At 50.9% G+C, this 27,918-nt stretch overlaps 1 protein-coding gene across 1 annotated transcript; it reads left to right on the plus strand.

Annotated features, from left to right (window-relative positions):
* Nucleotides 1–1,402: 1,402 nt before the first annotated feature.
* Nucleotides 1,403–26,041, plus strand: HNRNPUL1 (heterogeneous nuclear ribonucleoprotein U like 1). Its single transcript, XM_073321884.2, has 15 exons — nucleotides 1,403–1,682; nucleotides 3,562–3,696; nucleotides 4,545–4,854; nucleotides 6,739–6,812; nucleotides 7,628–7,767; nucleotides 10,603–10,702; nucleotides 11,204–11,316; nucleotides 12,753–13,019; nucleotides 14,069–14,191; nucleotides 14,820–14,948; nucleotides 21,241–21,409; nucleotides 22,166–22,495; nucleotides 23,128–23,330; nucleotides 23,521–23,685; nucleotides 25,121–26,041. The coding sequence occupies exons 1-15, from the start codon at nucleotides 1,415–1,417 to the stop codon at nucleotides 25,235–25,237; spliced, it is 2,643 nt and encodes an 880-aa protein (XP_073177985.1). The 5' UTR covers nucleotides 1,403–1,414; the 3' UTR covers nucleotides 25,238–26,041.
* The last annotated feature ends 1,877 nt before the right edge of the window (nucleotides 26,042–27,918 follow it).

A 27,918-nucleotide genomic window follows, 5' to 3' on the forward strand; every position in this document is an offset into this window, starting at 1 on the left:
AGTGTTTCACCACCCTCTTAGTGAAAAAGTTTTTCCTAATATCCAACCTAAACCTCCCCCACTGCAACTTGAGACCATTACTCCTCGTTCTGTCATCTGCTACCATTGAGAACAGTCTAGAGCCATCCTCTTTGGAACCCCCTTTCAGGTAGTTGAAAGCAGCTATCAAATCCCCCCTCATTCTTCTCTTCTGCAGGCTAAACAATCCCAGCTCCCTCAGCCTCTCCTCATAACTCATGTGTTCCAGTCCCCTAATCATTTTTGTTGCCCTTCGCTGGACTCTCTCCAATTTATCCACATCCTTCTTGTAGTGTGGGGCCCAAAACTGGACACAGTACTCCAGATGAGGCCTCACCAATGTCGAATAGAGGGGGACGATCACGTCCCTCGATCTGCTCGCTATGCCCCTACTTATACATCCCAAAATGCCATTGGCCTTCTTGGCAACAAGGGCACACTACTGACTCATATCCAGCTTCTCGTCCACTGTCACCCCTAGGTCCTTTTCCGCAGAACTGCTGCCTAGCCATTCGGTCCCTAGTCTGTAGCGGTGCATGGGGTTCTTCCGTCCTAAGCCACCGGCCATCCTGTCACTGGGCGAGTGGTGCATTGATTCGTGCAGGGCTGCGTTGCCTGAGCAAATGCAAACACACCCTTGATCGGCCAATGGGAAACGCACTAACAATAAATCCCCCCGGGGCTCAGCCAATGGGAAATGCACCAAGAATTAATCCCCCAGGGCTCAGCCAATGAGAAATACACTAAGAATAAATCCCCCAGGGCTCAGCCAATGGGAAATGCACTAACAATAAATCCCCCAGGGCTTGGCCAATGGGAAATGCACCAAGAATAAATCCCCCAGGGCTCGGCCAATGGGAAACGCACCCACAACATCCCCACCCCGGGCTCAGCCAATGGGAAATGCATTAACAAAAGAATCCCTTGCACAAGCAGACAAAACATCCTCCAGGCTCAGCCAATGGCAGACAAGCTCACGCCCTCTCTCTCAGGCTCAGCCAATGGGAAATGCACAGAAAACAAACAAACCCAGGGCTCAGTCCGCGAGAGACTCAACAGGAAATTATGGGGGGGCCACTGTGATTGGTCCGCAGGCGGTCTGTCTCCCTCCCCCGTCAGCCGTCCATCAAGCCCATCCTTCACGCCCTCAGGGCTCGGTTTGATTGACTCACCAGGGAAGCGGCCTCCCGCCAATGGCAAGGCCCGTTACGCCGCCCTCTCCACCTCTGGCCAATGGGAGCTCTCCTCACAAGCTCAGCGGGCGCGGGAGACGGGCGGCCAGGGGCGCGCGGAGGCAGCGGCCCAATCAGCAGCGGCCTTGCATCCCGGCGCGGGGCGCTCGGCCAATCGGCGCCCCCGTGGCACGGCGGCGCGGCGCGGGGCCGGGAGGCGGGCGATGGCGGCCATTTTGAGCGGGCCGAGCCGACGGCCGGGCAGCCGCGGCCCAGCGCGGGGGTCTGAGCGCGGCCGGGGCCCGGGCGGCGCCATGGACGTGCGGCGGCTGCGGGTGAACGAGCTGAAGGAGGAGCTGGGCCGCCGGGGCCTGGACACGCGCGGGCTGAAGGCCGAGCTGGCCGAGCGGCTGCAGGCGGCGCTGGAGGCCGAGGGGGCCCGGCGGGGGCCCGGCGGCGGCGGCGGCGGGGAGCCGGCGCCCGACGGACACTGTGAGGGGCGGGGCCCCGCGGGGGGAGGGGGCCGCCCCCCCGGCCCGGCCCGCGGGCCCCGCCCCCCCCGAGCGCCGCGCCCCTCCCCCCCCACATCGCTGCCCGAGCGTCAGCGCCCCCCCCCCCCCGGGCCCGGTTGTGGGGGGGCGCCGCTCCCGGGCGGGACCGCGGGGGGCCAGGGCGGGTAACAGGCGCCCCGAGTCCGGGGCCTGCCCCGCTGGCGTCGCCCTGTCGGGTGCGGGCGGCCGGGTACCGAAGTCCCCAGGGGACCACACCGGGGGGGCGGGGGGGCGTCGCCATCAGCGCCCCGAGGCCCCTGGTGAGACGTCGTCTGAGGCCCCAGGCAACTCCACCGCCGCTGCAGGGGACCCGCGGGTTCTCCCCGGGCTCCCCTTGTCGTGAGGGGGGCAGGTGTGATGGGCGACCCCAGCCCCGCGGCGTGTGGGGCCAGTGGTTGGGGCAAGGGCCGTGGCGACACGAGTAGGACTCCTGGGTTCCAGTCCCAGCTCTGAGGCGACTAACGCCTCCCCCCCCCGCCCCCCATCTTGTACTGAGGTGGAGGCATAGGAAGTGTGCGTAGATATACACCCGATAGACCTCCACGCCCCTCATGAGGAAATACTGCGTCCTTCTGCCAGTTGCGGGTGCTTATTTGTTGCAGCACATGGGTTTTGGTCCACAGCTGGGTCAGCTCCTTGCCAGAGTAGTTCCTCGTTTTGTTTTCTTGTTGATGGATTTTGGCAGATGGGAATCCTGCCCGCCCTGAGGACACCTCCTCTAGACTTCTGCCAGCGTCCCCGTCCCCCCCCATTCGCCAGGTGGTCAGGGTCTGCTTCGGTTGTAGAATTGGTGTTGGCAGGTGCGCGCTGTAGAACAGTGACTAGTCCGTTCTCCTTTTTTGCTGGCCTCATATTCCTACATGGTGCGAACGTACGGCTGGAGGAGCTGCATGTGCAGGTGTGGAGATGTCTGGGTAAAATACAGACTGAGCTTAAAAGACAGAAACTGAACTGCCCCTCAGGGATTCTGCATTGGGAGTATATATGGGTCTGGACTTGCTAGTCGTCTTACCATTTTATTATATGACACTTCAAATCATGTGCAGGAATGCTCCCTAAATCTCTGGTGCTGGGAAGCATGTGTCCCTGGGCAGCTTGTTTGCTTGATAATGTCCCTTTATCCTTAATAATGGTGCATCTTGTACAGGTCGCTGGCATGTGGTATTTCCATGTAACTTGCTAAGATACCTCATCATGCTGTGAAAGGGAATGAGCCACCAAGCAATATTTCACTAGAAGACACTGATTTGCTTAGGTTCTGCACCGAGATGCTCTTGCTATATCATTGCTGAATTTGTTTGACGGCCTCTGAGCAGATCACCAAAATTGGCTGATTTGCATTTCCCCTGGAAGCGGGTGTTCCCTCCCTTGCCACTTTCACGTTTTGTGGCTCTTGGAAAGTAAATAGCAAGTTATCAGTCCTGCTCCTTACATCGCTGTCATGAGGGTCACAAGTCAATACTGTACATGTGGGAAGTGTTGTCTGTCGTTTGCTGAAGTGTTGGTTCGGAGACTCACCTTACTCTGGGATTTCAGGGTTTTGTTGTTTTTAGTACAAACTGGGTTGTTTCCACTGGAAAAGTTTTGTGACTGAAACACATGACTTTTTTGCAGTGAACAAGTGATTGGCTTCTTTGCCTTCATGATAGCTTTCTGAGAGTGCTGGGAGCCAGACCTGTTAGTCTTCTGTGCATAGGTCCCAAAAGTTGCAGGGACCAGTTCCCTGTTGATAAAGTGCTGAAGCTCACTTTTCCTCTGCATATGCTAGTTACAGTCTGTTGTAAGTACCGGCCTTAATGCATGCCTGTTTCTATTTGAAGATGCTGTCGACAACAATACTCATCAGAGTGACCCCCAGGGTTATCAGTCCTTCGAGCACTGCAATATTAAACAGGAGAACGAATCCAAGTACGAGAGGAGATCTCTAGACCACGAGCGTCCGGTCTTACACTCAGGTAACATTCATTTTAAAGTCGGCCTTATCAGCAAAACTCCTTGAAAAGTAAGATTTTAACGAATGGGCATGTAATTACTGCCTTAAGTCACTGTGGTGCCCAGAGCTCTCCTTTGCTGGTGGATCGGTCCCTACCAGAAGAAAGAAGCTTTCTTTGGTCCTCTTCCCCTCCCTTCCATTCCCCATGCTATGTAAGGCTTTGATACAGGTTTGCAGTTGTATTGCCCCATTGTGTGGTGTGACCAAAGAACTGGTTTCAGTCTGACAAGCACTAAAAAGGCAGCATCAAGGGATGGAAGCTACACTGATCTGGCGTCTGAGACTTGAAATAGCCTGTTCTTAGACAGCTCTCCAAATCCCTCAGCTATAGATCAGTGGTGCATTTATGGTCCAGCGTTTTGTGGTTGTTCAAGGCTAGAAACAATTTCTGCATCCCCTGGGGAAGCTGGGATTTTGATTCCCACCGGGGTACAGCAGCTGAATGTATTGCTGCCAAAAAGATCACAAAACATCAGCCCTTAAAATGACATCTCTCTGACCCCCAGCTTACTTGCTGCCATCCCCCAAGTTTGCAGTATTTTGCAGCCTAATAGGGCTAGAAATAATTTGGGACCAGTATGCTGCCAAAGACTGGTCCTGAACATGCGATTAGGAATAGGGGAAAAAGTGGAGCCCTGTAATGTCTTTTAATCACACTGGGGGGAAAGGGATGAATGATCATAGCGAAACTAGCCTGGGGAGTGGTGGGGGAGTTGTTAACATTGAGCTGCTCTTGGTAAAGGCAAAAGAGTCCCTGTCTTGTCATGGGTGACTGGAATATTTTAATCTCTCTCCCTGTTTTGAATGCAGAGATGAAGACAGAAGTGAAGCAAGAAGAACCAGCTCCTGGCTATAACATGCCGGCTCCTGGCTATAACATGCCGGCTTCTGGCTACAACGCCCCTAGCTACAATGCACCCTCCTCTGGCTACAACACCTCTAGTTACGGTGCCCCCAGCTCTGGCTACAACGCCCCCACTCCTGGCTACAATGCACCCCCCTCTGGCTACAATACGCCTGATCCATCTCAGCCCAGGCAGCAGCAGCAGCCACAGGGCCGCAAGAGACCTTATGAAGAGCAGCGAGGGCGAGGGTATTACGAACACCGGGAAGATAAGAGGTGAGCTCGTGAAGGGAAACCTGGATGAGTCTCTGGCTTATTGCGGTTAAAGATGTTAATTCCTGGGCCAGGGGCTAAGGAGGATTCTAGAAGCTGAGTTTAGAAAGAGCTGGGAGCATAGCTTGTTGGATCTGTCGAGGATTTTGCCAAAGGCCAGCCATTCACTTTCACTTCTTTCACGCTTGACCTAGTGGGTAGAGCACAGGACTTGGACTCAGGGGACCTAGGTTCTATTCCCAGCTCTGCCACTGGATGTCTGGGTGTCCTTGGGTGAGTCATGCCTCCCCGTGCCTCAGTTTCCTCATTTGTAGAATGGGGATAATGATAGTGATGTCCTCTGTAAGGCGCTTTGAGGCCTAGGGATGAAAAGTGTTCTAATGAGATCTAAGGATTGCTGCAGTGGGGTTTGGGCTTTATTGCTTATGAATACTCCGGCACAGTGAGCGACCTGGCATGGCCGTTATCACAAAGATTGTGGGTCTCACGGTGTCTAATGTCCCACATTTAAGCAAGGTGTTAATGGCAGAAGGTAATCTGGCTCCGGGACCTCACTCCAATTGACTTTTTTTAAATGTTGCTTTTAATCTTGTGCAGTAGCAGAGAGGAAGAATTGTCTCATGTTTAAATCTCAGAACTGGGAGTCAGGAGATGGGGCGTTTAGAGAGGACCCTTCCACTGACTTCCTGTATAACCAAGGGCAAGTCACTTAACTTTGTTTCCCATGCGTAAAACTGGAATCCGGCATAGCTTCATGAGGGTGTTATGGAACTTCATTAATGCTTAACAGGGAGAACTTTCAAAAGTACCAGAGACTTAGGCACCCAGCTCCCCATGCCTTTCAGTGGGGCTTGTGTTCCTAAATCCCTTAGGAACTTTTCAGAAATCTCAAAGCTCTTTAGGGAGGAGATCATCCTCAAAGGAAGTGCTAGAGAGGGGGAAAATAACACATGCTGCATGTGAGTGAGTGTTCACCTAACTTGAAATAAGAATTATAAAGTGGTATCTCCTGTTAGAACTTTTGGTTCTTCCTGTTTGTGGCAGGTTCTCCCTTGCATTTAGGTTTGGAAGGATTAGATTTTTATCAGTAAAAGTTGGCAAAGATTGATTTCATCGAACACACAAATGAGCAAAAAAAGTCCATTGATAATCAGGGTGGGCAAAGTGAGAAAAATGCTGCTTGAGAACTTGTTTGATTTCAGGTTGTTTATTTGGTATATTTTGACAATAAAGGTATAACTTTATAAAGCTTTAATTTTTTGCATCTCAGAGTCTGCTGTTATTAAATAATCTTTGACAGCTGCTCCTGTTGTCTAACCCTCCAGAATTTCCCTCAACTGTGAACATTTAAATAAAGTTAAAAGCAAATATATTATGTGTCAAAATGATAAACAATAAAAATCCAGTTCTGCCACGCCTGCTTGTATTTAACAAAGTGATTGTCTGTGACATTTTTTCCATCTAGTCTTAGAGTTCATGTTTGTTTTAAGAACAAATCTGGTTCTGTTCCCCACACCTTGTGTGGTTATTGACAATGGTGTGTCAGTTTCACCAGTCTGATCTGGTGGTGTGTTACAAGCAGTTTGTACAGGGTCAATAACTCTACCAGATGCAGGGCCTAATGTAACATCCCCTGATGAAATCCTGGAAGCTTTCAGTGGTGGGGAGAAGGGTTACTGTCAAACCTTCCTGGAGAGCCTCTTCACCTTTGCTTTTCTAGTAGGAGTCTCTGGTTGCAAATCCATACATAATCTGTCCCAGTGAAAGCCTGACGGTTCTTAAATCCCTCCAGGCTTTCTTCCCACCTTACTTGCTGCTCTTTGTCCCCAAAGCTCTGCCCTGCTGGTTGACATGAGTAACGTTTGTGCCTTTGTGTTTTTGCTCTAGGGGCCGATCGCCTCAGCCTCCTGCAGAAGATGACGAAGAAGAGTTTGATGAGACACTAGTGGCCATTGATACATGTGAGTGCGGGGGGCAAAGAATGGTGGTATCCTGCACTCCAAATACCTTTACATGATGGTCTCCTTCCTGCCTCTTCTCAACTTGAAAATTATCCAGGATAGCAAGACTAGATTTCTCTGGTTCGACTGGAGGACTCTTAGGGGGTCCCAGAGATATACTGGCAGCTTTCTCTTTCGATCACTGAGGGGCAGGGCTATTGTACCTTTAACACAAACTGCCTTTCTCTCTAGTGCTTACATATTGGAATTCAGAGTCCAAGGCCAGAAGGGACAACTGTGATCATGTAGTCTGAGGACTTCCCTGAATTCTTTCCTGTTTTAATTAAAAAGTGTTAATGAACACAGGTTTTAAGTCTGACTAAAGATCTTTCCTGTTCCCTTGTTTATTTTTCGGACCCTTGAGATGTCATCATCTCTCATGTCCTTATCTGGCCCCTATCACGGTAGTACCTGAGCGCCTCGCTTTCTGCAGTGTGTTGATCCCCCCCCACCACTCCAGTGAGGCAGGGGGTGCAACATAGGGATAGGCCCTTCCGTTATCCCTGTCTTACAGACGGGATCTGAGGTGGAGAGACAGTTTATAACCCAAGTTCCTCCTTGTGCTAAGACAACGTGTAACAGGTGGCTGAGAGAGACAAGCATGTCAGGGTGGGGGAATGCCAAGAATAGGGCTTTTACTGTATTATGGTAAGGCCTAAAACCTCATTGTGTGAGATGCTGTAGCCATAGAAGGTGGTGTGCGGTTCTTAACCAATCCAGTGCACTGATCACCTCCGTATGGTTCCAGTTAACAACCAGACCTCCTTGTCTTCTAGATAATTGCGACCTGCATTTCAAAGTAGCCAGAGACCGATACAGCGGCTACCCGCTGACCATAGAAGGCTTTGCTTATTTGTGGTCAGGCGCCCGAGCTACCTATGGAGTGAGGCAAGGGCGAGTCTGCTACGAGATGAAGGTAAGAGCAGCATGCTGCCATTAGCAACGTATAAGTCACCATGAATGGTAACTTCAAATTTCATGTTTTAGAGTAACAGCCGTGTTAGTCTGTATTCGCAAAAAGAAAAGGAGTACTTGTGCCACCTTAGAGTTTGTATGTATAAGAACATCTTCTGTATTTTCCAGACCAGCAGGAGAGTGGGGTGGGGGGAGAGAAAACCTTTTGTAGTGGTAAACACCCATTTTTTCATGGTTTGTATGTATAAGAACATCTTTTGTGTTTTCCACAGTATGCATCCAATGAAGTGAGCTGTAGCTCACGAAAGCTTATGCTCAAATAAATTGGTTAGTCTCTAAGGTGCCACAAGTACTCCTTTTCTTTTTTCAAATTTCATGTGCTAGAGATCTTCCAGTGGGGAAAGAGAGCTGGATGTGGGAGCATTTCCAGCAGGAAACAGGGCTTAGCCATGAATAGGACTAACAGCAAATAGGTTCCTAAAGACTCGTCTGAATATCCAGCTTCACCAAGGGGAAGGAGTAAGATGAAATCGTAATCTTCACGTGTATACTTCATGCCTGTTTTCATTGCAGCCTACGTAGTAGACATAGAACGCAGCTTCCCTCTGAGCAGAGATAGGGACTGTAGAGTAACAATGCAGATTTCATTCATCTCCTTCCGGCTAGAGAGGAATGTCTATCCTTTAACCCACGTCTCCTTTTTCCATGGAGGTGCCCAATTAACTGATGGTGATCATTAAATCCTCTCTTTTCTCATCTGAAGCAGCAAGCCCTCTTTTTTCCTTACAAGTAGCATAATCAGCAAAATTGGCTTCCTTTTTAATATGGTCAGACTGAAATCCCTCCACTCCTGTTGTGGGGCTAGTAACTTCAGTCTAGCCTTATCCCTCAGGCAGACGTCAATTGGGTCAGCTTGCAATGGCTTGGTGACCTGGGGTTCTTTCCCTGGTGGCTGTATCTTGTCCTCTTGAGTCTATAGCTTCATTTTTCTAGAGTTACAAAAAAAAGTGTGAAGTGTAAGTTGCTTAGCACTTCACAGGCCTAAAATGTAAATCGGTGCAGGGCAGTCTTCAGGCATGGGCAGAGAGCCTGAAACTAGCTTTAAAGAGATGACTGTCTTCATTCATTTCGGTTTGGTGTTAATTCTGATGCCTAGTGATGATGCATTGAATGTCAGTGCTGACTGTTGCACTGCAGATCATAGCATGGGTGCATGGGGAGGGATGGCCAGCTGTCCAGTCTGGCCTCTTGTTTTGAGTCATAGGTGGACAGCCTTTGGATTGTGGTTGTAACATGGGAAAGCTTTGGCGCTCTTTCCAGTCTGACCCCTGGTTGATCGGGCTACCAGGCCACTTCTGAGCTCTCTGTTCGCTTCCGGGCACTGGGTAGTTCCACTCCACACAGCTGGAAGCAAAAACCTTTAAAACTGGTTGGAGCAGGAAACAGGAATCTTCCCCAGAAGAGCTGTGAGGGCACCCGTACCTCCCCACGCTCACTCGGGACTGTCGTGTGCGATCTGTCAGGTCAGACCGTCTGCATTGGGATTCGTGAATTGAAACAGTAGGAAAACACCTCGCCCAGTTACCTACAGGGAGGTCTCATTTCCTGTCACCCTCCGTAGCTGATTTCATGAGCCTTAGCAGTAACACACAGCACAGTCCTGTCCTCCTGTTCTTTCCCTTCTCCCCCCCACACCCCCGTTTGTCACACAGTCTGGAGCTGGGCAGAAAATTTCCAATTAGTAAAGTGGAAACTTACAAACGTCGGCTTAACTCAAGTCATGCCTTTAGCCAGTTCCTTACTGCTGCTTCATGTAACACAGAGAATTATTCCAGTAATCCAGGCTGCTGGTGCCTCTCAGCTGTGGTCTGTTAAAGCTTCTGAACAGAAATCTGGGGGAGAGATCATGAGTACAAGGAGCTAGGACACCTGGGTTCTAATCTCACTGAGTATTGCTTCACCTGTTTGTGCGTCCCTTTCCTCATCTTACAGATGAGGCTAATAGGAACCTATCTCCCAGTGCTGAGAGGGTTATAAAGCTTTTTTAAAAGTACAGTCCTATTCAATTGCAAAATGTTACTTACTGCGTCACTACGGTGGATTCGGATTGCCTCACCAATGTTATGTAACAAACCCATGGTTGTTAAAAAGCGTTCAGCATTTCATCTTGTGCTTCTCTCAGCTTGGGCTGTGCAAATAGCCTTGTCAGTTTCTCGTTCATTTCCGTTCTGCTAGTCAGCTCTGGTGTGCTAGTACCTTGTTTGTCAGCCCTTTATTCTAAGTCAGTTTTCGCACACAGCCCCCCTTACATTTACCATAAGAGCGTATGTGACCATGATTCTAGTTATACTGGCGTGGGGCTGGACTAGATGTCCTCTTGAGGTCCCTTCCAGCCCCATGTTTTAGTGTGTTTTAAGGGGGTGACCCAGAACACAGTGACTTGAAAAGTCATGGTGTGGGTGAGGTTTGGGTTGTAATAAAACATTCAGTGCCTTGGGGGTCGCAACCCGCGGGTGGAGAAGAAGAGTTACTAGCACAATGGTTCAGTGATCCCATAGCTTAAAAGTTGTTATCCTGAGAAGTCTTTAAACCTTTGTGGAAACACTGAATTTTACAGACCCTGAATTTGGGACCACATTTTACTGCGTGTCCCTTTGCTTTCGTGGCTCTAGATGAGACAGGATTGTTAGGCTGGTAATTTATTTCTCTGAAGTGTCTGTCCCTGGTTCTTGAATAGACCACTCCAGGCATTGACTTTAAAATGTAAAAGGTTTTTTGTGAACCCTCCAGTTGTTCTGGGCGTGAAGGTCATTTCAACCTTGTTTTCTGTCCCCAGATCAATGAAGAAATCTCTGTAAAACACCTTCCTTCCACAGAACCCGATCCTCACGTCGTACGCATTGGCTGGTCCCTGGATTCTTGCAGCACTCAGTTAGGTAAGAGCTGCCACAGCTTTTCATGTGTGATGCCAAATAGACACATCATGTTACTTCTGTGGTGCACTGAAATGTAAGTAAAGTCTTTGATGTCACTAATCACCATGGCACCCAGGTGCTCGTGTCCCTGTATGGGGTGGGAGGTGTACTCTGCCAACACCTCACTAACTGTGTATGAGGGTATTTTCTTCAGCTCTTGGTTTGCTCCAGACGTAGCCAGGTCATTCTGCCACTGTTAGGGGGTGGCTTGCTCAGCTCTTTATCAAGAGGGCTGTCCACTGAAAATGCCCTAGCCCCAGAGACTCTTCTCTCTCTTCTGAAACAGGGCTGTGATGCTGGGAAAGTTGTAGCCATGTGCAGCTAGCCAGGGCTGGCAGTAACCCTGAGAGGGCAGAGCAGGGCCTGTAGCCTTTCTGTTAGCCCTCGGTTAAAGAAGTGGCATGTGCAACCCTATGTTTGAATTGGCCATGACCAAGCGAGCCCCTTGGACTCTCTCTTCAGGGGAAGAGCCCTTTTCCTACGGTTATGGAGGCACCGGGAAGAAATCCAGCAGCTGCAAATTCGAGAACTACGGCGAAACATTCTCGGAGAATGACGTCATCGCTTGCCTTGTTGTGAGTATCTGTTTTTGCTGCTTCCAGGGGATGCCCCCTTGTGCTGCCAGTGCCCCCCCATCTCCCCCATAGGCAGCACGTCCTGGCGTGGAAACTGACCTGGCCGTACATTCCACCAGCCGCAGCCCTGGGTGACCTGTTGGAGCTGCGGAGTTGTCGGTGCCACTCTTTAAAGTGCATTCAGTCACTTCATTTCCATAGTCTCTGTTTAAATCTTTTGGAGCAGCTGTAGCTACCCCACCCCCTTCCCTCCTCTACAGTTGCATTATTAAATATAATGTACTCTGCTGTACTCTGCCAGCACCTGACTGACTGCTCACAAAGGTATTTTCTTCAGCTCTTGGTTTGCTCCAGACATAGCCGGGTCATTCAGCCGCTGCCACTCTTAAGGGGTGGCTCCCTGACCATGTCTGTGTAACCATGGCTGTGGCTGGGTTGAATCTACACCCTCGGGAGCTAAAACCAGTGAAGGAACTGGGTCTCTAGGAGTTTGCTACTGCACGTCTGCCCATGGTCCAGACGCTAGAGGGAGCTAGAGTCACGCTGTCAATGTGGGTTACATCTAGAAAAGGAACCCGTCCTCTCAAGGCCGTGCCGTTTTCTGGTACCACCCAGTGTGCTGGTTTGTTCTGTGGGCTCAAAGGGGCACCCGCAACTTTAACCATCGCTTCTGTCTGCCGTGTTTTGTCCGCTCCTCTTACCTGTGACGCCGGAGGCTGCAGCTGAGGGAGGAGCTTCGCGTTCCGCTTCCAGGCTGCTTGCTTTGTGCGTTTGACTGCGCTCTGTCTAGTCATTTGCACTGAAGTCAGCCCACTTCCTCCGTCCCCTCTGCAAGTGCCCCATGGGAAGAGAAGCAGCTTAAAACCCCAAGACACTGACAGATATGACACTGAGCCTGGTGCTGCTTTTGCCCCCCAGGGGTGTTGGCGTAGGTGGTGATAGGGGAGAGCCCCCTGCTATAGGTCAGGCTTCCTTGCAAAGTAGTACTGGGAATCCACATCTCCGCACGCCCATCTTCCTCCCCTCCTGAGTGTCCGGTCACCGACTAGTTCAGTTCGGGGCAGAGTCAGAAAGCACCTGTGGCAGTTACTCAGACCATGGTGTGGTAACAACCTCCCCCAGGGGCACTGGGCTTCCACGCTGGAGCTGTCGGTTGCTCACTCTGTGCTGGCTGACCTGGGAGCGGGGCCTCCAGAGAATTACCTTGCCAGAGCTGTGCTTGCAAATGGCTCAGAGCCAGGGGAAGGGGCTGCTTTGGTGGAACCAGCAGCGGCAGGGTCTTTCCCGTGACGCTGGGGGTGCTGTCTCGATGGGTGACTGTGACGTTAACACACATTTGGGTAGTGCTGCTAGTGTGTGTTGTTCAGACAGTAACTAGCTCTGTTTACCACCTCCCTGGCCCTGCATTTACACGGACTCTCTTCCCCTGTAACTAGGACTTTGAGTGTGGGGAGGAGGTGGAAATGTCCTTCATGAAGAACGGAAAGTGGCTGGGCGTGGCCTATCGGGCACGGAAGGAAGCTCTGGGCGGCCAGGCGCTCTTCCCCCACGTTCTGGTGAAGAACTGTGCTATCGAGTTCAACTTTGGGCAGCGGGATGACACCTACTTCCCCGTCCCCCCAGGCTTCACCTTCATTCAGCACGTTCCGCTGGCCGAGCGCATCCGTGGGACCATAGGACCAAAGAGTAAAGCAGAGTGTGAGGTGGGTGTTTTGCATTGCGCTCGGTGCTGTGTAGCTATATAAGCCACGCGCTTCCTGCCGTGAGGCGCTTACAGTCAGAGCGTAAGGCTAGAGGCGCCTGGGGCTAACAATGAAACCGTTCCCATCAGTATGGAAGCAGCACCAAACAGCACGCCGGCTGCCTAACCATTGAGTGACTCGTAGGCATCCGGGCAGAGGGGAAGATTAGAGGGTGTTTGAAGGAGGACACCATGCGGTGGCTTTTTACTGCCGTCACTTCCTGTGACCAAAGATCTGAGCGGGGGTCCATTACCCCCAATATCCTGCCTCCAGTGGCCAGGATCTGCTAGATCAGAACTTGGGGCAGGAAACTCTGCCATTATGGAATAACTTGCCACTAGCAGGGGGCTGGCTCATGCTGTGAAGCAGGGGGCTTTAGATTCCTTCCACCAGTCTGGTTTAAATTGCTGTTCTCATTCTTCATATAAATCTCCACTCCTGCTCTCAATTCTGCTAAGCCCTTGGACTCAGTGGCCCCTTGTGGCAGAGAGTTCCTCAGGCTAGCGTACGTCTCGTCCAGGAGTAACTCTATGGCATCACTAGAAGGGAGAGAAGCAGGTATATTGGTTTTTAGTAAACATTGCCATGTTTTAAAGGCACCGCAGCTCTAGTCAGCTGAAGGAATGACGATTCTCCAGCGTGGTGTAGGTATCTGAGCACATGGGGTTCTGATCCAGACTCAGACCAGCTCTCTTGGTGCGTGGGTTTTCCTAGCTGTGAAATGGGGATGAGCTCAGATACCATGGTGATGGGCACGCACTAAATAATTGGATGGACAGAGAAGAGGAGGAGGGTAAAGTTGTGTAGCCTTGTGGTTATGGTGCCAAACTGGGAATCAAAAGTCATTGGTTCGGCTCCCTGCATGACCTTGAGTAAAGTCACTCCCCTGCCTCTGTTTGCCCCATGTAAGAGGGAGTGTCTGTCTGTCAGAGGAAGTCTTAGAATTAGTGTGTGGAAAGGACGAAGCGCTCAATGTTGTTGCAACAGCTGATGCTCTGTGTGTGTTTCAGATCCTCATGATGGTGGGGTTACCTGCTGCTGGCAAGACCACGTGGGCCATAAAACATGCGGCTGCCAATCCAGCAAAGAAATACAACATTCTGGGAACAAACGCCATCATGGATAAGATGAGGGTAAGAGATGAGCCCTCGTCAGTAGCTAAAAGTCTCCCACTTCTGCGCGTTGTTCCTTCTCCAGTGATCAGAGGGGTCGCTGAGTTGGAAAGCAGTCGCTCCTGTATTAGACGTTACAGGGGAGCGCTGCACCTCTCTTACTCCTGGTCCCAAATCAGCCTTTTCTTAGAGCAGATTATTCGCTCCTTTCATTCCAAACCCTTTAAGTGGTTCATACACGTGAATTGACCTCATACGCCCTGCACAGTGAAATGGGTATTGTCCACATTATGTAAATGAGGGAAATGATATACAGAAGGTAATTGGCTTTCTCTGGCGTTGTTGCCACAACTCAGAAAATAATCCCAAGAAATCCTGACTCCCAGCCCCCTGCTTCAACTGCTAGACCCTATTCCCTGCCTGGAGCTGGGGATGGAACCCCGGAGTCCTGACTACAGTCCCCTGCTCTAACCACTAAACCCCACTCCCCTCCCAGAGCAGAGAATGGAACCCAGGAGTCCTGACTTCCAGTCCTGTTCTGTAACCACTAGCCCCCACTCCCAGTACTACCTCATGAGGTGCTGAGGATCCCAAACCTGCTGCAGCACGCAGACCCCGCACTGTAATCTGTACCGTTTTTTCCTTCAAGGTGATGGGACTTCGCCGCCAGCGCAACTATGCGGGCCGCTGGGACGTCCTCATCCAGCAAGCGACACAGTGCCTGAACCGCCTGATCCAGATCGCTGCCCGGAAGAAACGCAACTACATCCTGGATCAGGTACAGAGTCCTTCGCCCAGCCGCCTCCCTGGCGTCCGCCTGTGTGCGTGACCCGTCGGAGCGGGCCCTTGTAAACGGGCGGTGCTGCGCACTCAGGCATACCCAGTGCACTGCAGAAGTGTTATCCAGGTGCACATACGTATACACCTGTTGTATGTCTGGGACTGAAGGAAAACTCCCACTGTAAAGAGCACACCAGAGAAATAAGGTTTAAAACATTCCGTGGTGAGTAATAGGAAGCGCCCCCTTAGCTTAACCACACACAGCTCAAAATATTGAGTGCTTTTGGAACTAAATTGTTCTCTTTAAAGTGTATCCAGGTAAGTGGCCGTGCAACTAAATAGTGGCTTTTCAGGTCCAGGAAGATAGGCTAAGGTAAGTGCTGGTCTCTGGACGTTTCCTAGAGTGCCCAGGGGATCCGTGAGTACCACCGGTGAGTAGTTTGTTGTCTTTTGTTGGCATCAGTGTCCTGAGAAGAACAGGTAAGCCCATGTGAGTAGCAGCCAGGCTGGCATCGCTCAGGGTTATAGGAAACCAGACTTCCCTCCCGTTACACATGCAGGCTTAAACCTCATGGCTGCATTTTCAAGCCCATTAACTTTAATGGGAATGGAGCATCTCATTCCCTTAGGCTTTGAAAAAACTCACAAAAGAACCCTGTTCTGAAGAGTCCAGCGGCTCTGGATCTTTATCACCTAGCTGGTAGCTTTCCCAGCAATCCGTAAAGTTCATTGTGTCCATCTTGCTTTGGGTTAAGGCTTAAAGGCAGGTCTTCCTACGGCCGCCACTGTTCTCTAATCGTACTGCTGGTGCGGTTTTCTCAGAGATGTGGACAGCATTTAGCGTCTTCCCTTTAGCGTCTTCCCTTTATTAAGACACTTTATTAAGACGGCGCTAGCCATATTGGATGGCAGCACTCAGTTTAGTCTGTCCCTGTTAACTAGGGCATACATGTAACTGACCCGCACTTATCGGTCAATTCTGTATATTGAAACCTGAACCCTGAAATGTAGAATAAGTGTCTGAGGATTTTAAAAAACTAATGAAACCCAATTTGGCCTAAAAGGTGCACGAATGAGATCTTTCTTTGCTTCATCCGTCTAAAATTCTGAATCCTGGTAATCTTTCCTTGTACAATATTGATTAAATTTGCCTTGAGCCTGCAAGTGAGATCTGGGTGCCAAGCAAACTTTCGATCGTATGTGGGGTGAGGAAGTGTCTTCCCCTCTTGGGGCTGGAGAGTTGTGAGTGTGTGGGTGTCTGGAAGGTTTGGATTTAGCTCCTGCTGGTTTTAGTATGAGATTTCAGTTTACATGATAGAGAGGTGAATGCAGCGAGGGGTTGATGTCATGTTAGAGGTTTAAGCATGTTTCCAATACAGCTGGCTGCTTTCTTGATGAAGAGAGAAAATATTTTTCCACAGCTGCTATTGATTCTAAAACATTTAGGCATCTCAGCACGGAGTTTAGATTAAAGCAATGTAGTCTGTGAACTCTGATGTGGACTGAGATCTTTTACTCTTTTTAGGCAACTCTGCATTTCACGTATGCTTCTCAGGCCTTGTCCTTCTGTTTTCTTATGGGTTTTCTTGAATTGTAGCTTTTTGCAAGGTTTAAATAAGATGAAGTGTTAGTGACTGTTCTATTTTAACTGTAAAACTGAAGAGGTGGTTTCTGACCTTCTTGTATCTGAAGAAGAAAGCCAAAAAGATTGTCCATGTAAACATCTTTCAGTTCGCTGCTATGCGTTGTTGCGCGGATGCTGTGGGTTTTTGTAAGCTGCTGTGCTTTAAGGCAAACTCCTTTGCAGAAGTGCGTTTACAAACACTGTGTATCTGTCATGTAGATGAGTTTAATATTTTTTTAAAACCTTTAATGACCGAGGATTCAGGAAAGCTGTCCTGATCTCTATTTACTATGTGTTCTCTCTGTAAAACGTCCGTGATGTCAGCAGTAGCTGAAAAGTCTTGGCTGTTAACTTTTGAAGGTTCCATACTTGTTAAATGGCTGTGAGTTGCATCAGTTTGCTATATACGACAACCACAATGATCTGAAACTGATAAAGGTCCCCCCACAAAATTACAATGTTGTTTTGGGAGATTTTGTGCTTTTCAGTCCCAAAGGGCATTATATATTTTGCTGAAAGTGTCGTGGGCTCCTCACTGCGTATATATGGGTTGGCTCCTTGCCTTGCTTAGGACCGTGCCCCGTTGCACCGTGGCTCCAGACTGGCTCTGAGAAAATAACGTGGCCCGTTGAATTATCATGCTTCTTGTGGAAGTTAGGGGAGACGTCCAACTGTGTGCCGACTTAGGAGAGCCGGTGGAAGCACAGTACAAGCTGCAGCCAGCCAAAAGATTGCCAGAAATCTGGCTGGCCAAGCCAACAGGCTAAGCCTTGTTTTTGCTTTGAGTGTGAGCTAGCCCTCCTTTGGGCCGTGCTGGCGTAGTGCGTCCCCTGCTGGGGGGCAGTGGTATAGCTAAGGGAAGGGAGCCTTAGCGCTCTGAGGACGAATGCATTGCTGATGTTTATTTCATTGGAATTCCAGTGAGCGGTGCAGTAGCCATGTAAAAGATTCAGGGGCAGGTCCTCAGCTTCTGTAAAACAGACGCTGATGGAGCTACGCTGATTTACACCAAGTGAGGATCTGGCCCAAATCATTGAAACCCAAGTTCCCTGGCTAGATCTGGTGCATTGTGGGAAGATAGGATCCCCAGACCATATGGAAAACCCTGCTCCAAAAGCAGGGATCTCAAACTCAAATCACCACGAGGGCCACATTGAGGACTAGTGCATTGGCCCGAGGGCTGCATCACTGACACCCCTCCCCACAGCTACCCTGGCTCCGCCCCTTCCCCACCCAAACTCCGCCCCCTCCCTGCCCTTATTCCAACCCCTTCCCCAAATCCCCGCCTCTTCTCTGCCTCCTTCCCTGAGCACGCGGGTCCCCGCTCCTCCCCACTCCCTCCTGGAAAGCGCTAAGCGCTGCCAAACACTGGTGGTGGGAAGCGCCTGGAGGTAAGCAGAGGAGCGGGGACGTGGCGCGCTGGAGGGGGAGGGGAGGCAGCAGGGGAGGGGAGCTTGGCAGTCGCAGGAAATAACTTGGTGGGGTGAGGGGAGCTTGGCGGGCCGCAGCAAATAACTGTGGGCTGCGTGTTTGAGACCCCTGTCCAAAAGCATGAGTGAGACCCGAAGCCCTGGGCCCTGAAAGGTAACCAGTTAATGGACAGAGCTGTGTCCTCAGAGAACTGAGATTCTTGGCTGCGTTGCTCTTATTTAAGGGCATATAGGTCTCTGTGATTGGCTTAAAAATGGTGTGCTTGTGACTGGCCTTGGGCCATTCCCAGCTGTCACCTTCCTGCCTGCAAGGTAACCGGCAGAGCGTGGGGTAGCGGGGGCAAATCCCCAGGTAGGAAGTGAAGCCGGGTATCTGGGTTCTCGGCTGTTCACACTGAGCAGCAGCAAAAGTAGCTTAAGAAAAACACTCCCCTTCTCCCTTTCCGGTGTTCTCCAGGCTGAGCCGGGGCTCAGTATCGTACCAGCCCGTGTTGTGTTCGAGGGAAGTGCTGCTTGCCACGCTGTTGGCATCGGCCCGTTTCCTGGGGACTGGGGAGAGCAGCTCAGGGTCCCCTTCGGAACCTCAGACCTCACTCCTTTGTTGACCCCCAGTCCTGTGGCCCCTCCCTCGATCGAGGGGCAGGCTTTGCCCCTTCTGCTGGGCCATCAAGTAGGCCCAAAGCTCTTGCTAGAATGAACCTCCTCTGGCGTGCTGAATAGTAACCTAGCTGCCTGTAACTGACAGCAGGGGGTGAGAGCTTAGCTTTAGGTGCCACTCTGCCTTGAAAGGATGCCAAGAACTTGGTCCTTGTTTATTACATGCAGCCTAGGCTGCTGCTGGACCCAGTTCTGTTAGTCTGCTGAGGGCGGGAGGCGGCCGTGCTGAGCGAAGCCGGAGCGACCAGCGGTTGTGCACGGGTTTGCTGGATGCTCAGCTTGGGCAGTGGTTACTGTTGAGTGCCTGGTGACCGCATGCTGGTCTGGCAGTGAGCGAATGCCTTTTTGCAGCAGTGTTCTGTGTCCTTGTCTCTCTGCTGTGGCAGTAGCTGCTGTGGATATTCTCTCCTGCTTTGGGAACAGTTTGGCCTGGTCTGGGACTGGCGCTTGCGTGAAATTTTATTTCCAGCTCATCACCACAGTTGAGCATGTACAATAGGTGCTTAAGGAAACGGAAGCATCAGTGTTTCAGCAACGCACGTATCTGGGTTTCACTGGCCTGTCGTGAAGATCTTAATCACCTGAGGAATTTTAGCTGAATAGATACTTGCATTGCAGAAACCACAACTGGCATCTGTCTGTTGAAAACCATTGCATACCTCAACCAGAGTGTGAATGTAGTGTGTGAAATCCCCGAGGAGGAGATGGTTAATCCCATTTTATATTAGAACTAAAACTGAGGCTCAAAGCAAATCAAGATGTTGTGGTGAGAAATGTGCTTCGTGACAGACATGTAAGGAATAGTCTCATTAAACCAATGAGAGTGACATGATTTTGCCTTAACAAACCCATAGGTTGAAGTCCACCTAAATGTCAGTTTTTAATAGGAATAAAGTTAAAACGTGCCGCTTCAGTTTCCTTGTTTATTATTAGATCCCATCTTTGAAATCAAGATGCCTGTATACCTAGTGGTACCCCCGCTGTCATGGCCATCCTCCCAGTGAAGAGAAGCATCGGTTAGGAGCCTTCCTCAAAATAGCATATGTAAGAGACGGTATTTGATGAATCTACCCCACTGCAACACGAGACAGTGGTAACATCTGAGCTCATCTGGGAGACCCTCATGCAGTTGGAAGAACGCTAGCAGCTGTGCAGTCTAGCCGTGTGAGTGCTGGTTTAGATGGCTCAAAACTCCCTCCATCACCAGCCTCTGATTCCTGTGTATCACGCCTGCTTCTGTTCTCCCCTTCACTTTCTCAGTCATTCTTAAAACAGCCAGCCTGCAGGAGCATGAATTTTTACCACTCCTCGGCAGTCATTGCAGAGAATACAGTTGGTGAAAATAAGCCGGGGGAAGGGGTGTCTCTAGCAGCTAATCTGCACTGTTACAAGTTAGAATAAAAGAAACATTGGGCCGGAAAGGCCCTCAGGGGTCCATCTCCTCCCCCCGGCCCTCCTGGGCTGATGTAGGATTAAACAAACCTAGACCATCCTTGACAGATGTTTGGAGGTGTTTTAAAGAAGTGGTTGGACAGTGATGGGGATTCCACAACCTCCCTGGGTCAGCTGTTCCAGGACTAAATTATCCTTCGAGTTAGAAAGTCTTCCCTAATATCTAACCTGAATCTCCCTTGCTACAAATTAAGCCAATTACACTTCTTGTCCCATCCTCGATGGGCATGGAGTATGAATGATCGCTGATGTCATCTTTATAACAACCTGTGACCTGTTTGAAGACTGTCATGTCCCATACCCCCTCTGCCCCCCCCAGCCCTGCCTTCTCTTTAGACAAAACATGCCCAATTCTTTCAGCCTTTCCTCCTAAGTCATATTTTCTAAACCTCTTATTTTTGTTCTCCCCTGGACTTTCTCCAGATCGTCCACGTCTTTCTTAGAGCTGCTCAAAAGTACTGGACAGTCCCCCAGCTGAGGCCTTGCCAGCTCCTCCTGCCCTAAAATAAGATTTTTAATCCCTAAAAAGATTTAAAATCAGTTGAATACTCCTAGCCAGCCTTGTGATACAGGGGTTAACCCCAGTTTAGATGGAGAAACTGAGGCACACAAGGGCCGCGACTTGCTTAATGTGTTGATGTCAAAGTCACACCTAGATCTCGGACGCAGCTTTCAATCCTGTGTTAGCAACCATGCCTTTCAGGTGCCTAAACATTAACACTGAATTCCCATTAGTCACACACAAACATTCCTTTCAGTGTGCAGGTCTGCATTCAGCCTGTCCAGCTTCACACTTAATCACTCGCTTATTTGTAAAGAAAGCAAACACATACCCTCGTCTTCATCAGTCTCTCTTGGGGGAAGAAAGCAATGAAAGATCTCATTTGAATTGCAAAAAGTACCAAATATGGGCGTTCTAGTTCTATCTCTCCCCTCCCCCCCCCCCCCCCCCCCGGCTTCCTCACTTTAAAAGGTAGGTTAGCCGTCCAGGGTTCTTCACAACCATCTAAACACACAGGGGCGGGGGCACCATGTCTTCTTTCACCATTGCAGGCCACAATGCTCTGTTGAAAAAGAGAACGCCGAATAATGAACGGTTTTTGCCTCTTCTTTGTCACCATTGCTAGACAAATGTTTATGGATCTGCCCAGAGACGAAAAATGCGTCCTTTTGAAGGTTTTCAACGCAAGGCTATTGTAATTTGTCCCACGGATGAGGATTTAAAAGATCGAACAATAAAGCGCACTGATGAGGAGGGGAAGGATGTGCCAGATCATGCAGTGTTAGAAATGAAAGGTAGGATCCTAGAAACAAACCAACCGATCCACAAACCACACGCGGCCAAAAACCCTGTTGTGTTGTTTAAGACCTGGAAAGAGATTTATTTTTGGTTTCAAATGCTGACCCTGAGATTGATCTTTTGTCCTCCCTTCCTTTCGTCTCACTGTGGTCGTCTTCCATCTGTTCTCCCCCTATGCTTCTCCTCTGCCCTTAACAAGAGATGCTATAAACCCACGGTGCCTTTTTTCCAGGGGGGAAAATGTTACGTATCTTTCACGTTGTCCTCCCGGAAACCAATAATCAGAGCAGGGCTGAAGGGTTGTTTTTTTCCTCTTCCCCCCCAACAACAGGAAACCCTTTCCCTCTGCATTGTTGGCTGTTTTTTCACAGCGAGATCATGATTCTGTCCAGATGAAAGTGACCGCCTGGTTCCTCTGTGGCTGCATTTCTCGCGGCTGGACACCAGGGGGCAGGAGAGGTGACTGGTACTTGGATGCAGTGGAGACTGGAGTGTGTGGTCCCCCGTTCCCCCGCCATTGGCTGGGGAGGGGATGACATCATGCATACATCATTTTTTGTGGCTTCTGGTGTCTCTTTCCTTCCTGTTCACTTTTGCCTTCCGATCTCTTGCCTCCTTTGTGGTGGTCCGACGCTGTGGTGCAAGGCTGGGCTCCCGTGCGCGGCAGCCTTTGTCCCTCTGCCAGGCTGCTGCTGGCTTGCTCACGTCTCTTGTTTTCTCCCCTTTGCCCTCTCGCCGGGCCCGCCATCCAGCCAACTTCACGCTGCCGGAGGCTGGCGACTTCCTGGATGCGGTGATCTACATCGAGCTGCAGCGGGGGGAGGCGGAGACGCTGGTGAAGCAGTACAACGAGGAGGGCAAGAAAGCCGGGCCCCCGCCGGAGAAACGCTTCGACAGCCGGGGCGGCGGGGGCGGCTTCCGGGGCCGCGGCGGCTTCCAGCGCTTCGACAGCCGCGGAGGCAGCGGGGGCGGCCCGCAGGGAGGCAGTCGCGGCGGCTTCCAGAACCGAGGGGGCAGCGGAGGCAGCTTCCGGGGCAGCGGGGGAGGGGGCAGCGGAGGAAGTGGCGGAGGAGGAGGAGGAGGTAGAGTCTCAGCTGTTTCAGAGCCCAGGGTCCGAGCTGTTGGCGGGAGGGGTCTGAGCACGGAGCTGGGCCGATGCTGCGGTCTGAGGCTGGTCCTGGGCTATCAGCGCAGGGCTGGAGAGCTGAGTTTGGTTCCCACCCCTGCCGCAGAGTTCCTACGCACCCCCAGGCTGTGCTCGGAGGGTGGGGTCTCCCAGGTGCCTGCGGGGCTCACGCCCCATCTCTGCAGTGAGGGGTGCTGATCCTTCCACCCACCCCTTGTCTAGTGAGACTGTGAACTCTTTGGCGCAGGGAATGTCTGTCTGTGCAGCCCCTGGCCCCGTGGAGGGGGAGGCAGGCTCGGTCAGGATCTTTGCAACCCCCAGTACAATGCAGGGGGGGCAGTCTCCGTGGGTGTCTGTGCAGCCCCCCAGCCCAATGGCAGGGGTTTTATCAAAGCCAGTAGGTGCGAGGGGGGCTAATCCTCACTTCTCGGGGAGAGTGGGCTGCACTGTCTTTGAAGAGCTGCCATGCAGAGTGGTTTTCAGGTGCTGGGCCCAGTCGCATAAACAGCCACAAGGGTTTATCAATGAGATTTGTTCCTCTTGGGTGTAGGGGTGATGCCTGGTGACAGCCCCTGCTTTCTCTGCTAGGCTTCAACCGGGGCAGCTACACCCAGAATCGCTGGACAAGCGGCACCAGAGACAACAACTCCAGCCCCCGGGGCAGCTACAGCCGGAACACCCAGCCACAGAGCAGCTACAGCCCCGCTCGCAACCAAAGTAGCTACAAGCCTCCCAGCAGCACGCCCCCCACCACCAGCAGCACCCCCAGCAGCTACAGTCAACAGCAGCAGGTCAGAGAACCCATCAAGATCTGTCTGACCCCACCCTGGGGGGAATGTTTCATGGCTGTTCACCCCAGGGCAGCTCCGCCGTTGACCCGTTCCCTGCAGGGTGCGGCTGTTGGGCCGCATGGAGAGCACCTGGGAATGGTTGTCAGTGAACCATGCAGCACAGTAACAGTCCTGTCCCTTTCATTTACAGCCAAGTTACCCCCAGCCCTACACCCAGGCAAGCTACACCCAAGGAGGAGGGTACACTCCCAACTACAGCTATGGAAGCTACAGTGGTTATAGCCAAAGCTACACCCAGCCTCCACCGCCAACAGCACAGACGTACAATCAGCAGAACTACAACCAATACCAACAGGTAGGCGGGAGACAGGCTCTCGGGCAAGCGGTCACCTGGCCGGAGGGTAGGCTAAGGGTGTATCTGACCGCAGGATGAATTGATGCTTGTATGGATGGAGGAGGGGCCCATGCATAGGACTGGGGGAAGGAAGTTTCCATGCTTCACCCTGGCTCTGGCTGATTTGCTGTGAGCTTGGGCCAGTCGCAGAACTCCCCTTTGCCTCCTTGCTGTTAGCGGAGGAGTTGAGGGTTAGTGAAATGTTTGCTGTGTCCCTGGGAGAGATCAGGCAGGTGACTTCCAGCTGTAGTTGTCCTAGGCTTGAATTCAGTCTCTGATGCTGATTATAGAAATCCGTTTGAATACTGATCTGTTGGCTTCCCACACTCCTTCCTGGTGCCTGAGGATCCATGCGAGATGCTCTGGCTAGTCGTTTAGAGAGCGTGCGTAATGGTACTTTTCAGAAGATAATCCAAACCCAAGCGTCTCTGCCCCAGAGGGCTTAGTCCTGAAGCCTCGTCTTGACTTGTACCATGCCCAATGCTCGCTGTAGGCTCAAGGGAATTTACCCCACTCCTAGGCAGAGTTAAGCAGCACCCCTACAAATCCCACCTTCCAGCAGTATGGCCAGTCTGCACGCAGTGTTAATTGCTGTGAAATCTAGTATTGCAGGCCAGGGCCATCTGGGCCCCATTGTGCTAGGTGCTTAGAGCCATATGCGTGCCCCAGGAGAGTACCAGTCCAAAAGGCCAGTGGTCCGGTGCTGCGGGTGCCAGATGTGCAGCAGCACCTCTCCTGGGCACAGGGCATCTCGGAGCCTGAAGCTCCAGGATGAAGAGGTCGGTCAGTGACGCCCCCTCCTCGGGCACAGTGTGGGGCTCTGCCATCAGGGTGAGCCCTTCGGTGCAGAACACAGAGCGTTCTTGGTGCGTCCCCAGCCTGGGGAACAAACTCCCCCAGGACCAAGGATCAAACCTTCCCCTCCCAGTGCCAGGCACACTTCTCCAACCTGCCTCTCCCATATAAAGACAGCAACTCAGATATGTAGAAAGTCCCTTTCAAAACGCTCCATTACCCGCCTGCCCCTGGACAGTCAGTCACGTTGCGTAGTGCGCGCAGCAGGAGAATAAGAACAGCTCTTCCCCAGCACATAGCAGATCTCAGAGCACTGGCCGAAGGAAGTCAGTCTGGCTAGCATGGCTGTCCCCATGGCTAGCAGAGGTAAGAAGTTGCCGACGGTCACCCAGGCCAGTGGCAAGTCTCTTGACGGCTGGGCCACGCCCTGACTAGGTAGAGTCGTGAAAACCCTGGTCTTGCGGGTTTGCCCGGGTGTCTGAAATGGGTAAATCCCCAGAACGAGCGCGGCCTGATTCCTGGTGTTAAAGGGTCTGGTGATGCTGGGGGCTGCCTGCCTCGCCCGCACACTGCCCAGGGCTAACTCTGTCATCTCCCCCAGTACGCCCAACAGTGGAACCAGTACTATCAGAACCAGAGCCAGTGGCCTCCGTATTACGGCAGCTATGACTACGGGAGCTATTCGGGCAGCTCCCAGGGAGGCTCCAGTGCTCAGTGAAGGCCAGCAGGAGCTAAGGAGATCACACCCCTGCGTCTTTCTCTGGGAGCGGCCTGCAACCACTCAGGAAACCGCCGTGGCTCCATCAGAGCGGTTCCTGATCAGCTTTGGAAACAGGCAAGGGAAGTGGAATCCCCGCCCCTTGTTTTCTCTCTGTAGTTTTGACGATGAATGCGTTTCCTTGTACACTCTCGACAGACAATGGCATGCTCCCTTCTTCCTACCCTCTAAGAAAGTTGCATTATTTCTTTCCATGTGTTTAATACCATCTCCTTTCTATTTTTCGACTCTGAAAATGGTAGGATCTTAACCAGCTCCCCTGTTCTAGGTACTGTACTCCCAGGCCAGGACTCTCCTTGTCTAAAATCTCCAGTAGCAAAGGGCCAGCTGTGGCCCCTGATAGCCTTCTCCCTTCTCCCCTACGCTACACAATTGTGCTAGTGAGAACTTCCAAGCTTTCAAGACTTTACTGCAGTTCAGTGTCAGTCTTTCCTGGAGGTGTTTTATTCATCTATTCTGCAAAACGTTTTTAAAATAAAAAGAGGGAGGGGAGATGGCTGTTTTATGGTAATTATGCTTTTTTTTTTAGATTTTATGTAACTTTTTACCGTGGGTCAGCAGCTGTTAATATTTCATCAAGATAACAATTTCTTTGCTCAACCCGGGTGAGAGATAAAAGAAACCATCTTAAATGTGTAACTTTTTATACAATGTCTAAGTTTCTGTAACTTTGCACATGCTTTGTTTTGAGTTGAATTGTAACAGCTTTTTGTATTTGGAGAAAGAGTGAATATTGAACTTTAATGTCTTGGTGTTTTTCTTTTCCCTCTTTCATAAATCCCCTGGGGTTTTTTTAAAACCGATTTATGCATGAAAAGTGTCTTTTAAAAACAGCTTTTCACAAAACCTTAATGTCACTCAGAGATGTATGCAGGGAGAGTTTCAGAAAAAAGCTTTTTCAAAGAAAGTTTGTTTTTCAAGAAGGCACATTCTCTGGCTGTGTTTCCCAAAGAGCAAGAAATTGATTAGCTCCATCTCCTTGGCTTTTTTATAAACTAATGTGAAATTGATGCATCTGTTTTCATTACCTAGGCTTAGTGAAATGCAAACTAAGTGGCATAAACAGTGGAAAATTAACTAGATTTTTAAAATATGGGGCCAGATCCCCAGTTGATGTGGCCCATGAATTTTAAATTGACTTACATCCCTTTTAAAATCCTTCAGTAAAAGCCACCTAGTGGCTTTTGGACACCAGAGGCTCAATTCACCACCACCCTTCTTGTTTCATCACTTACCAGTACAGTCTCAAGCAGCATTTCTGTTTCTTTGCCTAGCGATGAATTTTTATTGATGGAAATACTTTTTGGTAGTTGGTGTGTGTGCGGTGAAATTGACCTTTATCAGGGCTCTACTCCTTCCAAGCCTACACCAATAGGCAGCAATTAGTGACCCTCCCTTCTTTAGAGCTCACTTGCTCTCCTGTTAAAACAGCTCCCTTCTTCGGGGCGGAGGTGAGGGAGGCAGACCAAGCTGCGTCAAGCCCCACACTTGCTAAATGAGTTAAGTTTATAAAGTGTGGAGGACAAAGTATTCTGGGAAGGTTCCTTGTGCACAGCTGGAACTGAGCCCCTGGGATCATTCCAACCAGCGTAGTATGATGCGATGGATGCACAAGCCTGATCTGAATACGATGCCTGGGATGTGAAAATCTCCCCTGCCCCTCTTACACTGCACTCTGCCCTCGCTGTCTCAGAATGGTGGGGCATTTTGACACTTACCTCCCTGGTAAAGCACAGAGAGAGCTACTGACAGGGAAAGAACAGCATGGTGTAAGAGCTCAGAGGTAGCTTATGTAACCTTTAAGGGGAATAAAACCTGCATCTCCAGGGAAGCCTTTTGTGGGTAACTTGTCCACCAAAAAGTATAGATCCCCCTGCTCTCTTCCCTCCGGCAACCGGAGGGACCACCAGCTTGCTTCCCTGTGCAGCAGTATCTTCCAACAGAACGTAACGGCCAGCCTGGGTCAAAACTGTGGTCCATTTATCCCAGGGTCCTGTCTTCTGACCCTGGCTGGTGCCAGAGGTTCCAGAGGGAATGAACAGAGCAGGGCAACTGAGTGATCCATTCCCTGTTATCCACTCCTAGCTTCTGGAAGTCAGAAGTTTAGAAACAGCCAGGTTGTGGCTGTGTCCTTGACCATCTTGGCTAATAGACGCTCCCAGTCTACGCTCAGTGGATTTTCAGCTGGTTTCTCCTGCAGTCTGTACTGCTACCTCCTCCCTAAAGGTGTATTTTCCCTGGGATTTCACGGATTATAAAGCCCTGAACCCCCTGGGATGGTCTTGCCTCCTGTACAATAAGCCAGAGAACCTCTTGGCATTCATTCCTGTTTGAACGTGAGCAGATTTTTGCAGGGGGACCAGTCCCAGCTTGATGTAAAAGCCACGACCGCTTGGTAAGTTGTTCCAGTGGTTAATTTACCCCTTGTTTGCCAGACTTTCAGCCAGCAGCAGGTGTTAGTCCGGCGGGTGGGGGGGTCTGCAAGCTGGGGGAGCCCCCCCCAAAAATCTAATCCTTGCAGCACCTGGGGCCAAATCCCTCTGCAGTGAGATTTGCCCCTGTATCTGCGGGGAGTACCCTGGCTGCCCGAGCGGCCCCTGGGCGGATGAGGTGGGGGTGCG

This window comes from Lepidochelys kempii, chromosome 23, assembly GCF_965140285.1.
Source record: "Lepidochelys kempii isolate rLepKem1 chromosome 23, rLepKem1.hap1, whole genome shotgun sequence".
Lineage (NCBI taxonomy): Eukaryota > Metazoa > Chordata > Testudines > Cheloniidae > Lepidochelys > Lepidochelys kempii.

Excerpts from the sequence above, each read along its gene's own strand:
- HNRNPUL1 (XM_073321884.2), top strand. The coding sequence starts at position 1,415 with ATGGCGGCCATTTTGAGCGGGCCGAGCCGACGGCCGGGCAGCCGCGGC. Across the intron at positions 11,317-12,752 it reads ACGTCATCGCTTGCCTTGTT|GACTTTGAGTGTGGGGAGGA; the intron begins GTGAGTATCTGT and ends CCCTGTAACTAG. Across the intron at positions 21,410-22,165 it reads TGCAGTGTTAGAAATGAAAG|CCAACTTCACGCTGCCGGAG; the intron begins GTAGGATCCTAG and ends CCCGCCATCCAG.